The sequence below is a fragment of the Salmo salar genome, chromosome ssa05, assembly GCF_905237065.1.
Source record: "Salmo salar chromosome ssa05, Ssal_v3.1, whole genome shotgun sequence".
Classification (NCBI taxonomy): domain Eukaryota; kingdom Metazoa; phylum Chordata; class Actinopteri; order Salmoniformes; family Salmonidae; genus Salmo; species Salmo salar.
In genome coordinates, this window is record NC_059446.1 from 36,296,915 (window position 1) to 36,313,680 (window position 16,766).

At 39.8% G+C, this 16,766-nt stretch overlaps 1 protein-coding gene across 3 annotated transcripts in view; it reads right to left on the reverse strand.

The window, feature by feature from the left end:
- The window catches only part of zic4 (zic family member 4), a 47,730-nt gene extending 36,534 nt beyond the window's left edge, over window positions 1-11,196 (reverse strand). The window contains exons 1-3 of one of the 3 annotated variants that reach the window (XM_014199408.2): window positions 10,616-10,792; window positions 9,612-10,349; window positions 5,995-7,309 (exon numbers count right to left, since the gene is read on the reverse strand). In XM_014199408.2, the coding sequence (XP_014054883.1) occupies window positions 6,669-7,309; window positions 9,612-10,349; window positions 10,616-10,634 (1,398 nt within the window). In that variant the 5' untranslated portion in view covers window positions 10,635-10,792 and the 3' untranslated portion in view covers window positions 5,995-6,668. 3 annotated transcript variants of the gene reach the window in all.
- Between the last annotated feature and the right edge of the window lie 5,570 nt (window positions 11,197-16,766).

Here is a 16,766-nt window from a genome sequence, read left to right on the forward strand (position 1 = left end):
AAAACACGAATGGGGGCATAGATAAGTGGAGCTTCATATATGGTGGGGGAATATGGTGGAGGGCACTATAGCTACCACAGGGCCACATTGGCGAGTATGCAGAGATTAGGGGGCCAGTGTGAAGAAGTCATGGAGGGTTAGGATAGCCAAGAGCAGAGGGAGAGAGACAGATGAGAGAGAGAGAAATGAAAGGAGGCGTGGAAAAAGAAGGGGGTGGGCAAGGATGAATGAAAAGAAACGGAGTTAGGGAGCCTCAACACTACTGGCTTGACCTGGGGAAGATGGAAAAAGCCTGGGATCCAATTAAAATCACACTTGGTCGGCCTTACCCCTCTCGCCATGCTGACGCAGCCCCACACTGGCCGGCTATACCATAGCAGTGGGCTTATACGGGTGCCACACAGCGAATGCAGGTTACGCAAGATGTCTTACACGGCGGTCGGCTATAATGCATCTCGCCCAAAGACCTGGTGTGAAAACGCGTCTCACCCTCTGACACATTGGTGGGAATCTGGCCCTGTATGTCATAACAGAGACCGGCACAGCAGATAGGCTAAGTGCGACGGTGATTCGACGGACTCCAAGGTGAAACAGACATATTCACGTGATTTCGAATGTTACATGTACAGCCAAAAAAAAGGGGCGGCTAACTCTTGTTGCTAGGCAGAGAAGCCAAATAAAGATGGCGGACAATAAACAGCAAACTAGGAATATAGGGTCCCATCATGCAGTACCAGTGATTAGCAGGGAGAGGGGGAGGGGCAGGGGTGTGGCAGGGCTGCGTGGTTATGGAATATTGCCATTGCTTTGTCAGGGAAAAGAATATAGAGGGGGATCTGTAAAGGCTTTCTGCACCGAAGAATTGTGCCTATTAGGGAAAAGAAAATCTAATTTCAGGGTGTTCAGCTCTGGCCTTCCTATGTACACCATCACTGCGCTTGCATAACAGATCAAATTGAGAAATTGATTTCCCCAAGCAAAGAGAGACATTTTCTTGGGCAATTATGTGCACAATGGAATTACTGTCTTCCCCAAAAAATGTTTTTCTGAGAGCAGATTTACCATCTTGGGAGGAATAGATCATAGTCATGAGGTAATGGAGGATAAATAACCTTCACAAGGATAATAGTTGAGGTTTGGATAGGATCATTTTGATGGAGGAGGATATATGAAATAACCTTAGTAACCTGCAACACACGTCTCAGACAGACCCTAATCCCAGAATTAATATTGGCAGTATCCAACCAGACAAACATTCGATTTTGATTGATATTTGATTGCGTAGCCAACAAAGGTGAATTGAACTTCCAAATCATGTGGTTGATTTCTGGTCAAAATCCTGGATAAATTATCATTACTATGCACGTTGATGACTTTCTGAAAATTCAATCATGAATTTGATACGTTGATACGTATGTTTAAATAACGCAGGAATAATATTAAGTTGACCAATTCTTTTGTCTGGTACGATGTCTCTTCAATTGGACAACCTTAATAACATGAAGAAATACAAAAATACTGTGTTTAGTTACAACCGATGCCCTCTGGGTAACATTGTTTCCTCATTATTTCACCAAGAACATATCAATGTTATCATGTTGCATCGATGCAACTTTTTGATTCAATTGATCAAATAAAGTCATCAACCATATAACTCGTTTTTGAATCAATTTAACCCAGGTCTTAAACAATATGGTTTAAAGGTTTGGTTGACAATTGAATTCACATTTGTTGACAACTCAATCAAACATCAATCAAACTCGACGTTGTTCTGGCGTCTTTGCCAAGTGGCTGCTGACTCATGAAGCAAGCATGACACACACCAGCTGTTGATAAAGTTCATCTAAATGAAAGGAAAAGGAAATGAAAGGGGGATACCTAGTCAGTTGCACCACTGAATGCATTCAACCAAAATGTGTCTTCTGCATTTAACCCAGGGAACCAGATTTAACAGATCTTATGAGGTTCTGGAAGGAATAAGACGCGACTCTCGGTCCATTCTAACGCTCATATTATTTTTGGATTGCACCTCATCTCACGTTGGTTGAGAGCCTTCTACTCCTCTCCAATCTGAGGCTCAGACAATTTTATCATCTCACACTGAATATTACAGTACTTTTTTTTTTTACAAGAGTTTTCTGAAAGAGGGCAACATAAAAAAACATCATAGCGTCCCCAATCAAATGTCTACTCTCTCGAAAAGCAAACAGTCTCAAGTTAAGCAATTCAAACTAGCCAGCTTATTAGTAAGGGGATCCTTGTGGTGAGATTGGTGGATGACTTCTTAGACAGATGGCTTGAGTCTCTGACATGCTCATTATTTATTTCCCTGGGCTGACAGGGAGGGCAAAAACCCAACTGCGGTCTAACTCAGTGGGCTTTGCAAAATACACCATCAAAACATCCTGCCTTGTCTAAAGAGACGTCCTCATGAATATCGTGTATGACATACACTAATACAGCATACTTCAGTTTACATGAAAGCCCTAACACGCTTATCACCTTTTGCAGCATCCTGAAAAGTGCCACCTCGTGAGGAAAATAGACTGTGTGCGCTGAGCTGGCGTTGTCGGCGATGGGTGCTGGAGCAAAAGCAGGCAAGGAAAGAATGGTTTAGATGGTGGCGAACTCGGCCAAATACATAATAGGACACACAGCTTGTGCAGCCATGTCCATTGATATCGAGAGGCTGCAGGTGATGGGCCTCAATATCCTGTAACGAAGAACATAAAGCAGACAGTCAGTCGGTCTGAGCTGTTACCATGACATCGCTGTAGGCCATGACATCATCGTTACAGGAGCATTGTGGGAGGAAGAAAATCAACAATGAACTTGTTTTAGTTTGCCTTGGGAAAAAAATATATGTGCCACCGTATTAGTTCACTTTCATCAGAGAAACTTTTAGATAAATCAATGAAGATATCCGCTGTGACAATAATGAAAACACTTCTGGTCTATCAAACTTTCAGAGTAACACAATCATAATGTAGTCCAGATTTGCACATCAGAGGTAAAGGATAGTATGCATGGGAGACACAAAATGATTCACAAAACAATCATGTAGCACAGTTCTATCTTCACATAATCGTCAGACACTGTCCCGACTAACCACACTCGAACATATCCGTGTTGACGACTTATCTAAATCGCTGCTGTCCCCTTATACATAGAAGAGCGTATTCCAAGAAACTGAACAGTGTGTGACGTAAAAGTATGGAATGGCAGACTTTCTTATCTTTTGAATAAAAGAGAAGCGCATAGTGTGGTACACCAAAATGGTCTCCTTTAATCAGAAACTGTCTGCACATGTCTTTCACTGCACATAACAGTAAAAGACATCCATACGCGCAAACGCTAGATCGTTAGGTAGTATGATTAGATTATGTTGTGAATGAAGCAGCAACGAGGTCATCATTGTAAGTGTGATCACCATCAAGTGGTATGGCTACTGTAGACAGAACCCTTTCCTCCAGTCAGACAAGTGGACATGGACACTTATCGCGTGCATCGTTTTCAGCCTGTCACAAATATGCGGCCTAGTTAGCTGTGCTGAATTCTGTGGTCACCGCTTTTCCAGCGACTCTCCCTTCTAAGTAGACTGAAATGATTTGCGCCGGAGGCTCCATCTTCGACAGTGGGAATTGGGTGTGTAAACTATGAATGAGTTATATTATAGTAATAACTATCTAGGGATGAAATGGGTAGTTTTAACAGTAATATACTATGGATCATTAGTGGCCCTGTGTTCAGACACAGCAGACAGACAGGCGATGTATGGGATGGACGGCAGTAGGACGTTGTGATGTACTAGTAGGATGTGTCTGTGTTACTGTAATATCTCTATGTGTAACTGTAATATCTGTTCTAGGATATGTCTGTGTTACTGTGATATCTAATAGGATATGTCTGTGTTAGTGTAATAACTGTACTTAGATCTGTCTGTGTTACTGACATATCTTATAGGATATGCCTGTGTTAATGTCAAATCTGTACTAGGATCTGTTTGTGTTACTGAAACATTATCAGATGAATGGTGAATGGATGACTTATTAATACTGGAATAACATACTCTGTGTTTATACAGGCAGCCAAATCTGATATTTTTCCACTAATTGGTATTTTGACCAATCAGATCAGCTCTTTTGCTAATAGTTGGGCAAAAGATCAGAATTGGGCTGCCTGTCTAAATGCAACCATAGGCACACACGCACATGGCTATACAAAAAGAGAAAAAATTGGTATATTGTAACAACAATTGAAACAATTAATAGAACAATCTATATCTGGGATATCTAGGCCTGGCTCGCTCTAAACATCAAGGAATGAATTGTTCACAAACTGATTTAAAACCAATGGAAGTACACTGTGATATGAGTCAGATTAAACATCTGAATGGCTACCTCCAAGACTGGAATTCAGCCAAAACTGCATAGCAAACTCCCACAGAGAAACAATGGTGCAGATCTGTGCACTTACAACTGGGTATCAATTGCATACAGGGGTCAAAACCATAGGGCAGAAAGATAAAGTACATTAAACTTTGCTTTACAAGTCAACTGCATATAGTAAACAGGAATTGCTATCAACACCATGTATTTTCCCTGTACAGAAATAATGCTATTCTCCTGTAGTGCACTTTTGATTGAATTTCACCTATGGTTCCAAAGGTCTTCTTAATAAACGGAGTCCGGGCGGGGCCAATAGTTTTGCTACAAAAATTCAAATAAATATATATTATATTTCAAAACATGAGCAAACTGGTATAATAATCTCACAGTTCAAAGTTTGACACAGATAGCCTATATAAGATATTTACCAGACCCAACCCCAGAGAAACACCCACACTGTAAAGACATCAAACTGTATTTATGAGTCTCGAAAAAACGGATCCCATTTTATTTCGAGGTCAAATGATTAGAAAATATGAGGAATTAACAGTAAAATGTAGGTAATCACAAAGAATGGATAACATTCACCTATAGGCCTACAACCATGAAAATGTGTGTTGTGCTTTTGCATGGTGCGCACGCAGAGATGGAGAGCTTGATGTAAAACTATAGAGTGATAAACGGACTTGCAAAAGGGGCCAGACAAACTTTACTGAAGGCAAAGCTATGACTGTAGCAAATACGCACGTATTTGACGTCGGTTGCGGCTTATCAAATAAAACCTGTCAACTGTCAAGAGCGCAAGTATTTGGTTTTGAATTTTGATTGAATGTCTTCATACGTGTGCACTCCTAATAAGATTTTACAAATTAATTTACAGTGTGGGCATGTGTATAACACATTGTGCAGCTCATGGTTGGCTATTTTAGTCGAACCAAGATTCTCAGAATTCAGCGTAGGCCTATACATAACGCTATGGATTTCATAAAACGCCAATTCAATTCCAAGAAAGCTGAAAGTGAATGCACGGATATCTAGCACAAATAAACAAAGGGCGTTGAGTCTGCGTCACCGTGGCACAAGCACATTTTCTTTGAGAATGCATTGGGTTTAATCACACACGGTCTGATCAAAGAGAATGGAGACACTTTAATGAAATATTGAATGCATAATTAATGTTACAGTATGTACAGTAGAATTTTAATTAAACATTTTAATTCTTATCAAGGAGGCCGTGGATTGTGTTCTCAACTGATCCCGGAAAAAAAAACGTATTTTACACAAAAATGCATAAAATATCCATACAGAAACAAAGAATGCAAGTGTATTCTGAAGAGGAGGGGGGTGCAGGGGGAGAGGGGATCATAGTATAGGCTTCTCCACTCATACTCATCCTTCTTGGAAGAAAGCAAAACAGCTGAAAGCTGTATTGGCCTAATGCACCGTCCTTTCATCTGATGTTTAACATTATATTTAACAAGTGAGTGTAGTAGATCTTATAGTCAATATGTGTTTGAATTACATTACATTTGAATTACAAATCATGGGAACGCATAAATTGGTCCACTTGTTATTTGGCCTCAAAATTGAACTGGACGAGAAATAATAGGTTTTAATTCAGATTTTATTTCCAAGTTCTGCCTTACATTAAACACGACATGAGTAATGCACTTTCTATGCATTCCCACAATACAATACAGTTACATTCCATGAATACCCTGTCCTTTACATATGCTGGTTTAGCCTTCCAAGCAATAATACATGTATAGTTCCTTTTATAACACTTTTGCTACTATATTCACATATAGGCCATTTACACATAGACAATCCCGTTAAATCCATTTAGTTTCTTTATCCTATAGCAAACATCATTCAAATGATAGGCAGCATTTGTATTAATGATGTCCTATTCTAATTCTCCAACGGGGAGGGGGGGCACACACACGTCACTGTAGCCTACACATGTGTTAAAACAGGCACGTTTCTGACACGTGACACAACTCAAGGCCCACCACACATAGACGCACATAGACTCTGGAGTTTGTGCGTCACAGAACAGTTAAAGCTTGCCGTCACGCATTCTGCAACGCTTTATATATATATATATATTAGCACGTTTTCAAAACTACGACACATAATGACTTCAACATGGCACATGTCTTTATAGCCTACGACATCAACAAAATACAATCAATAATATATAATCCAAGAATAGCAGATGTCATAACAAAAATAGGCCCACGTTTTGTAGGCCAACGTCACTCAGGCGACATGACTGACTCAAATGGATGATATGTCGTTATTACACTGCTTTGGTGAGAAAGAGTCCACGCCACTGTGGCACGTATACCACCCGTTGACAATACTTTTCTGAAAGGGTGAGGCAGTGTTAAATGTCCTGGAGCTCTGGGCGAAACTGTGGCCTGCTTGGTTGCATGGGTATTGGGTGGGCTCAGGTCTATAACCGCTCCTCTGGATCAACAATGGATCCAAGAGGCCATCTGACCTATGTGAGGAGTATTCCAAACTGTTGTCGAATGTGTGATGGAAACGTGTCCTCAGACTTGACTCATTTCGAACCTCGGGGGATAGAGACTGTTGGGAGGAGGTGAGGGGCTGAGCGCGTGTCACGATGGTGGACGAGGCCGTTTCGCCTTGATCCGTTACTTCGGGTGACCTGGCCTCTGCAAGGTGCTCCCCGTTCACTTCGCGCCCATCGCTGCGTTTCTCGCTGTAGTCCTTGCAGTGGAGCTTCATGTGCTTCCGGAGGGAACTTGGGTGGGTGTAACACTTCTCACACCCCCTGACCTTGCACATGTAGGGTTTATCACTGGAGTGCACGTGAGAATGCTTCTTTCTGTCGCTGCTGTTAGCAAACCTCCGATTGCAGCCCTCGAACTCACACTTAAAAGGTTTTTCACCTAAACGTGCAGAGAGAGAAATGACCGCTTGTTACGATATGGTGCCTAATGTGTTGTCAACCTCTGGGTTTGTAAACTCATCTAAACTTACATTATATTGTTATACATTTGCACATAAACAAGACAGTGACGATCGAAATAATCAACATTTTATGTTTATGAGCAAGTGGTGTGTAGGCTATAGGCCTAATTCCAAAACTTTCCTAAAATGTTCATATTTGAAGTCATGTCGATTTTAGTTTTGGGTGCCTTTTTTTCCTGTGCAATGCCAATGTGCAATAACCATTCACGTGAATACCTACATTACAATTGTTCGTGTTTGAACACAATTGTGTTGTCTTACATAACCTTAGGTCTAATCTTAACCTAACCCATAACTTCGACTGTAGGGCTAAACCCCGAATAACGTGTAGAATTGCACAAAGTGTAATGAACATTCAATGGAAACTGTGGGTTATATTATAAGATCTACACGAAAAACGCCCCCCCAAAAAATCTCAATTGACACTTCTGTCGAAAAGTTAACCTGTCGAAATATGATGATGATAATCATGAAGATAATCAACATGGCAACAAGTGGAAAATATAATTCCCATAGAAGTTTACACTACCCGTGAAACTCTATTCATATCGTAAATCCCAACAGTGAGGCCAAGGCCGCAGTAAATAGGCCCATCATCTATCTCCCCAAGTCCTATTAATGTGCTAAAACTATGTTTGAACAATTCTGTCTTATATCCAGTTAAAAAGGCATAAGATCACAAGTCATATTGCTACAGAGGAATGAGTGTGTATAGGCCTAGTCTTCAAATTTCGATTAAGCTTGGCAAAATATGTTGAAACAGCATGTGTTTTCTCATCTCAAAAAGCCCCACCAAACCAGAATTTATTTCTAAAATAATATTGTTCACTATTTCTAGACGAACATTTATTAGAAATGTGATATGTTACTGTTTCCATAGATGCATCTGCACGTACTATTCAATTAAATGGACGCCATAATAATCATTCATTCGAAATACATTTTGGCACGTACATTTTAACATCAATGTTTGCTATAACGTGGCTTTTGGCATGTATAATATTTAAGGGTTCTTACCATAAAAGTTTGCCACTGATGATTTTTCTCATTGTGTTGATTTAGACAACTCTGGCCACCAACGACATAATTCTTAATTTATTTTAGTCCAAATTACATTTATCTTTAGGGAAGCATTTGACTCTTTTATATATATATATATATATATATATATATATATATATATATATATATATATATATATATATATATATATATATATATATTTTATTTTTTTTTTTAAAGATCAACATAACAGTGTTCAATTATCGACTAGCTAAATGTCAACATTTAAATCCTGTTGATCTCTGTGAAACTTAGCAGAGATCAGGCTACAAAGGCACTGTGTTGTCTATACCTCATAACCTACTTGGCTGTTGTGTTCTTCTACTACAGCGCTTCCAGCGTTGTTCCTGCGCCCGCGCAGAGAGGAGTCGTCCCTACTGGGCTGCAACTGAGCGAAGCGTAAAAGCTACGTCACAACTCTCCGGTGTCCCGGCATTTATTTATTTATTTGAGTGAATGAGTGGAAGAAGCACCCACACAACTGGGCCTGAAAACTACTAGTTTGTAGCTGTAGTACTACAGGTCTTCTGTCCCGCCATTAGCACTAGCTCATGCTTCTCTCCTGTACAAGTAACCCCCCCACAACAATCACGACAGGCTATAAAGTCATCACAATATTACAGAAACTACACTCAGAACAACAGCACCACCCAAAAACATAAATAATGACATCCACAGACAAAAATATAATAATAATAATAATCATCATCATCATAATAGGCTATGTACATTTTAATCCTAAAAAATCTAGCATGGCAGACAGTGACGCATACTGTCATTCAAAACAATCAAAAGTTTGTTCAAAGAATTGTTTTAGCTAGCTTTTTCTAATATTTTTGTGCACTATAAAATGCTACTATAGTGCCATTATACTTACGGAGATAAGCTTGAGTTTTATTACACAATCTAACTCTCACAATCTAACTATTTATATAATAATATAATTTGATAAAAATATAAACATTTCGAATATGGTTTAAATTAGGTTATCAACATTTTCTCTGAGGGTAAATTTAGTCCCCAAAAAAGATACAAGGTTTTGGCAAGTTTAATTAATCATTGGTTTTTATGTATTTTACAAACTTTTATGTTAGCTAATTACTATTAATAGTATTACTATTATTGTTATTATTATTATTGACACTAATAGTTACATACCTGTGTGGGTCCTCTTGTGAATCTTGAGGTTCTCTGATCTTGCAAAAACTTTTTCACAGCCGTGGAAAGGGCAGGGAAATGGCTTTTCCCCTGTGTGGACTCTGACGTGATTCACCAACTTGTATTTCGCTTTGAAAGGCTTTCTGTCCCTCGGACAATTCTCCCAGTGACACACGTATTGAGAGTGCTCTGGTCCTCCGACATGTTCCACTGTCACATGGGTGACAAGTTCATACATAGTCCCGAAAGTTCTGGCGCAGGGCTGCTTCCCAGCCCCCTCTTGGCTGTCACTCCACTTACACACCAGCTCGTGCTTCAGGTTCTGTTTGGAGCATCTCAGGAAAGCGTCACCACGTTGAATTGCCATGTTCAGCGGTTTGTAGAGACCCAGGAACTGAGAGACAAGTTGTTGGCTGTTTCCCCTGGGGCCGCTGATGCTCTGGCCGTAAGGGTGCGTCCGGGTGAGGATGTCCCCAGGTAGACCCAACATCACTTGACCAGAGAGGTCTCGAGTCGCGTCGGAGGAGCCATGGGCCTGCTCGTGATAAGCGGTGAAAAAAGCGTGGCTTCTGCTATCTCTATAGCTAGGCAGGTCACGGTACCTTCCAATCCCGCCATGTTGGTTACTTCTTGATGCTAGTTGATCAGTGACGGGTGGCATGCCGGCTCCAGAACGATTGGCTCCAATGATGATGCCCCTAGGGCTGTGCTCTAACCGGTGGCTGGGGTATCCAGAGTCTGCAAAATGGGGAACCGAATGGTCAACATATGCACTGTACCTCGACTCGGGATAGTCTCGCAAATTGTGCGAGGGGCAGAGCTTTAAGGAACTGCCAGTGGGGTGCCCTATGTGCTCCCCTGCCAAAGGTGGCAGCACCACGCTGGGTTCAGTATTGCTCTCCCCGGGGTTGACGCAAGAAAGAAGGCAGCCACTAAACCTCGACAGAGTTGTCATGTTTTGTTGTGAGTTTGCAAAATCAACCAATTCTGTGCTCAAGATTTACCTAGAAATATTGTTTCCATTTTCTTTGCTGTTTATCATCTGAATGTGAAATTCTTGGCCGTGAACTTCGCAGGAGCAAGAACCAGACTCAAGTTCGTTAAAGTTGGTGTGACTCCCATGCCGTTCACTTTGCCCTCTTGATTTGTGGCAATAACCGTGGTAGTAAAAATGCTTCGAAACAGGCCATGGTGCAATATAAAAGCACAGCAGGCAAATCTGCTTTAAAAAAAGGCGCTTTGGGATTGGTTGGAATGTGGTATGATTGACAGGCGCTGGGTTTGTTTTAAAAGGGACACGCAGGCGTTCACTGCACGACTCCGTTTTCAAATATCTCATAGAAAAAGCTTTGAAATGTGCCGCGGTATAGCCTACACTGCCAAATATTGGTGTCTCTTTGACTCTAGGCGCCACATTACAACCGCCTATTTGTAAATGTCTAACGTAAATGTCATAAATGTCTTCAAATGCTGGACATTTTTGTGTGGAAGTCTAATAGACTACACAATTACGATATTGAAATGCAATGTTAAAGTATCAAATGTCAGAACTTTTAATTTAATTCCATGTTTATTTTACTGGAAGGAATAGGTTAGAAAAATACATTCTAGGTTAAAGGACCAATGCACCCGTTTTATTTCAAAATCAAATAATTTCTGGGTAACAATTAAGTACCTTACTGTGTTTGTTTTAATTTAAAATGGTAAAATGTTTTACAAAAATAGCATCTTAGCATAGAGCAATTTCTAAAGCAAAAATTTTGCTAGGACTGTCTGGGAGTGGTCTTAGTGGGGAGGATAAAACTAGCTGTTATTGGCAGAGAGGTTTGGAACTCTCTTTGTTATTGGTCTATTAACTAATTTACCACCTGATGATGTCACCAGACAGGCCAAAACTCCATCCCACCAAAACAGGCTGAAATTTAAGGCGGTCTTTTCAAACATCTCTTACACTAAAAAGGCATTATCATAATTTTCACAATTTCACAATATTAGTCCAAACTCATAGTGTGGAAATATATATAAAACACAGAAAAATCACGTTTTTGACTGCACTGTGCCTTTACGATTCCGTTTTTCGAAGTCCTGACCAAGTGGGGTAAGGCTGCAGACAAAAACAGAGGAGGGTAGCTCTATACCCCAAAAAGACCAAAATCAATCACATATCAATACATTTGGCGTACAACATCAACTATATTTAACTAAACTAAATAATTAAGCAACTTTAAAACATGGGTACATGAATGGTGGGGTACAAGCTTATAGCCTCAAGATAAAAGGGCAACAATCAAAACAAACAGACAATATGCATACGAATTTTTACTAACTATTTTGGAGAGAAAAAACGTCAAATGTATTTATTGATATTCGAATAGGCATACATTGATTATCCAATGGCTTTCCATAAACCGCTCATTTTCTTCCATTCTTGCCAGTCTACTTCTCAATTTCGCTGACATCTCTGACAAGCCGATTGGATTTTCTCTCACGTCATGCTACAGCATCTGATTTAACGAGCATGTTTAGCAAAGTCAACCTTCTTCATATCTATACACACAACTAAGTCAAACTGTAACTGCTGTCATAGCAATTCATATAGGTTATCCTAGCGCCTTAAGGGCATGCACTCTGTCATGTCTTATGCATGTAGGCTACCATCATGGGAACAATATGTGATGTACAATTATTTTGTAGGTGTTCAAAACAAGTCCAATCTGTCACTTGTAAAAAATAAATAAAAAAAAGAACAGTGAAGAATATGACTATTGTGAAAAGTATCTCTCCAAAGGCTGCAGCGATGCAACTCAGGCCATGCAGCGATGCTGCAACAACTCATCTGCCTGGCAACACACATTTCAAACAGTAATTTATCCTGCCAAAGGATTAGAGTTGTATTTAGTGGGTTTAAGTTGTAAATTATACAGGCCAATAAACCAATGTTCCCAAATTAATAGTCCATGCGTCTTCGTTTGGTTATAGTAGGCCTCTATTTTCCTTTAAGCCGTTTTGTGATTAGTTTGGATGCAGAGGTGCACATTGAATGTAGATTTAATTAGTCAACTATTATTTCTCAAGACTGTATTGTCCTCTAACTTTCAAAGTCCAGTTTCAACATTGTTGTTCTGACGTCACACTCAAGGGACTAGGCCCAGACAAAAGGAGTGAGAGGCCCACTTGACATAAAGTGCCGTAACATAGACAAACACCATTGGTCAAACTCGGTAATTATTGTAATGCATGCTCATGTTAGTCGGCCTTTAACCTGGCGCATTTCCGAACAAAAATGTAGAAAAACTTCACGCTTTAGTTACTAGCATTGTAATACGTAGCCTATGAAATAGTCTACAACGGGGTTCCGAGGTTTTAGGGTATGTCTTCGTTCCGAAATAAATTGTAAAAACCAAAAGTAGATCAACAAATCTGGTAAAAACGGACTTTTATGATCAATTACGCCCCATTGTCACCTGTCTCTGCATCACCTTTCGTTGAGGCCCACAAATCTCTCAGATCCGCTGTCAATTTATTGAATATTGACATTGCATATCGCGTGACTTCCTTATAATAATAGCTACATGCAACATACGCATAAACAACCAGACATCTTTACATTGTGTGCTTGAACATTTCACGTAAACCTATCAATCAAACTATGTAGCTAGCCTATTTAAAGCCAAAATAACATTGGTGGTGCTTGGTGGTTTATGTCTGGTGTTTTGTGAAGAAGAAGAAGAAGAAGAACATTTATGCATAAAAATAGAAGCAAAATGGGTATAGACACTAAAATAAATAAATAACACATTGCAGAGAAGTGATATAGGCTACTGTCAAAATGAAGTGAGTCATTCCAGCTTATGTAGTAGACAATTCTGCAGACTAGCTTAAAACGGGATATTCATGTTTCCCCTAATACACTATACAAATACACAATCCACATGAATGCCTTTGTCATCAATAAACTGAAACATACTGCACAGTACAATATTTATTAGTGTGATTAAATGTAGTACAGTGGTAGCCTACAGATCATGTGCACTTGTTATGGGGCAGTTGGAATGTTGATCCCCGTAGGATGTTAGTCGTTTTTCTTGAAAATGAAGAGCTATATAGTACCCAGAAACGCAAAACTGTACAGTATGCATGTGTAATAGCTTTGACTGCTAACTCAAGACATACAGTTTTTGCAGCTAAGTTGTGATTAATCAACACAAACAAGTAGTGTCAGACTAATAATATTGATTGCATTCATTGTAGAATGATACGTCAGGCTAACAGGCCTACATGAAATGATACAGACGATCACAATCAAATGTCACACTTTCTTTCACATTCAAAATACACAGCCATAGAATGGCAGAACCTGATTTAAACAGTGGCTTATGAGGCCTGAGTTGTAGCCTATAGCCACAGCAGAATCCAAATGCACTCGGCTTCAAAGAACACAAAAATGCTGTAAATGGTTGTTCATCTAGAAGTATATATATTATGAGGACAATATTATGACAGTAGTTGAATATCAGTGCAATAACCTAATGGATTTTACCTAGACTTAGCTCTATTTAGCTTTGTCAATGTGTCTGCGATGATCGAATGCAGTTTAAAATGGCACCCATTGCCCATGTTAGAAAGGGCCCTCTGTTCAGCACACAGTAAATTGCACGGCACTGTTCATGACCTGTTATTACCTAGTCCTATACGATACATTAACAGGAATCATACCCAAATAAGTGACAAACAACTATGCTCAGGCCCTTTGTTACACTGTAATAGAGAGAAAAAATGCACAGGAGCCATCGGGGACTTCATGTATTTGATATGCACCCATTTAAAACCAGCCGAGGTGGAAAAGAAGCACATGAAAAAGAACCTAGCAATATCAGTTCATAGGTCATCCTTTTTTGGTGATTTAGACCATTTTGACTCTCTGATAAATGGTAGAGTGTATCCGTGTATCCGCATGTGTGTGTAACCCTGTGTTTATCTGTGTGTGTGTGTGTGTGTGTGTATCTGCGTGCGTATCCGTATTCATGTGTCTGTGTCTGTGTATGTCTGTGTGTGTCTCCATGTGCATTCGTGTGTGTGTGTGTGTGTGTATCTGTATTTGTGCCTGTGTGAGTGTATTCATGTGTGTGTGTGTGTGTGTGTGTGTGTGTGTGTGTGTGTGTGTGTGTGTGTGTGTGTGTGTGTGTATCTGCGTGTGTATCCGTATTCATGTGTCTGTGTCTGTCTCCATGTGCATTCGTGTGTGTGTGTGTATCTGTGTTTGTGCCTGTGTGAGTGTATTCATGTGTGTGTCTGTGTGTTAATCTGTCTGTGTGTGTGTGTCTGTGTGTTAATCTGTCTGTGTGTGTGTGTGTCTGTGTGTTAATCTGTGTGTGTGTGTGTGTGTGTGTGTGTGTGTGTGTGTGTGTGTGTGTGTGTGTGTGTGTGTGTGTGTGTGTGTGTGTGTGTGTGTGTGTGTGTGTGTGTGTGTGTGTGTGTGTGTGTGTGTGTGAATAATGTGATAATGGATGAGACTATTCACTGGCACCCCACTCTTGTCATGACTTTATGAAATTTAGATGAATTAAGAGGTTTGGGGTGAAGCCATTTGCAGACAGATGTTCCAATACATCGCAGCGAGGAGTCAATTAGTCATATTGATAAACCATATCAAAGACGTAATTAAAAAGCCAACAGAGAGTCAATGGTGCATATCTTAAACTTGTAGTAGACTCACTTGTTCCAACCCATGAACTGACCACAAACACCAAAGAGTGTACAGTTACTTCTTCAACTATCATGTTTGAAACGTGCCTTTCCCAGTATTAACAGCTGAGTAGAACATGTCATTAGCAGTGGACGGGTTACGAACCCTGAAAGAGGATGACTGATTAATACAAAAAGGGTGTATCTTTGAGCGAAGAGTGCATCTATGTAACTTCAAAACTAGTCCCCCCAAAAATTGCAGGAAACAATTGAAGCACTCCATCCCACACAATGGCTAATGCAGGGAGAGATCCGGCAGATTTGTACTGTATTCCTCCTCCGTATCGTACATGACCTTTATGACCTTGGCTGCCTCTGAGTAGCAGAAGGGGTACTTGTGTCTTTAACATGGACAAACAGTGGTCAGGTGATATAATTTGTCCCAGATGGAACAGTAAAAAACTTACACAAAGCATACAAAAGCTACAAAGTTTCTAAGAGCTTCTCATTTCTTTCTAACCATAAACTACAGACAGAATCCCAAAATGGACCTTGGGTTAAGGTGTTATAAATATGAATGTGAGTGCATGAACGTGTATACCCATTTCTTAATAGTCCCATGGGATATCGGCATTGTGTATTGTCCAATCTGTTGTTAAGAAAAGATGTAGGGATCAGTTCAACTTTGACAAGCGAAATATGACCCTCTCTCTTGGTTTTACGCTCTGCTGATTTTAGAGGTGAAAAGATAAGCCTTTCCCAGAAGCTGAGCAAAAATCTATTCACAAAGAATATTTTCGACAATATTTTTCCAATAACACCCTGTGTCAAAACTTGCAACAGCTAATTATGTTTTCAGATTCATACCCACGTGCATACCTAAAACAAGACTGGTTGAAACATCAGTGCACCTAAAAATCCTACAAATATTGTAATCCATTACAACAAAAAACAATACATCAACCCAACATATCAGTATTCCATTAACGTACTAGTGTATTAAACACCATTTACCCATTTCATTTGAACTTCTTAATGTAGATAATAAAAGACTAACTCAATTACTGTTGATCATGCAATAAATCATCTTTATCCTGTGATTCAATTCAGCAAGAGATTCAGTAGTTTTACAAATGTGCACACGCACACACATATATGTATATATTCGATTAGGATTGAATTTGTTAACATTGATGGTGAATGAAATACAATATTTTTGTTTGGTGACTATTGGGTTAACTGTTGAGCAGGAACGTTTCCTCAAATAAACTTGTCGTGGGCTACTGCACGCGCGGCTACAGCTCAGGCACCGCTACACCTCTGAGAGAGGCCCAGCCATGCTAATAATGGACAGGCATTGCACAAAGACATCTACATTAACCTGGAATTTGAATAGTTTGTCAAATATTTCAAATGTGAGCTATCAAATCATTTGTTTACCATGTCCAGTATAGTTTTCATTGATAATGT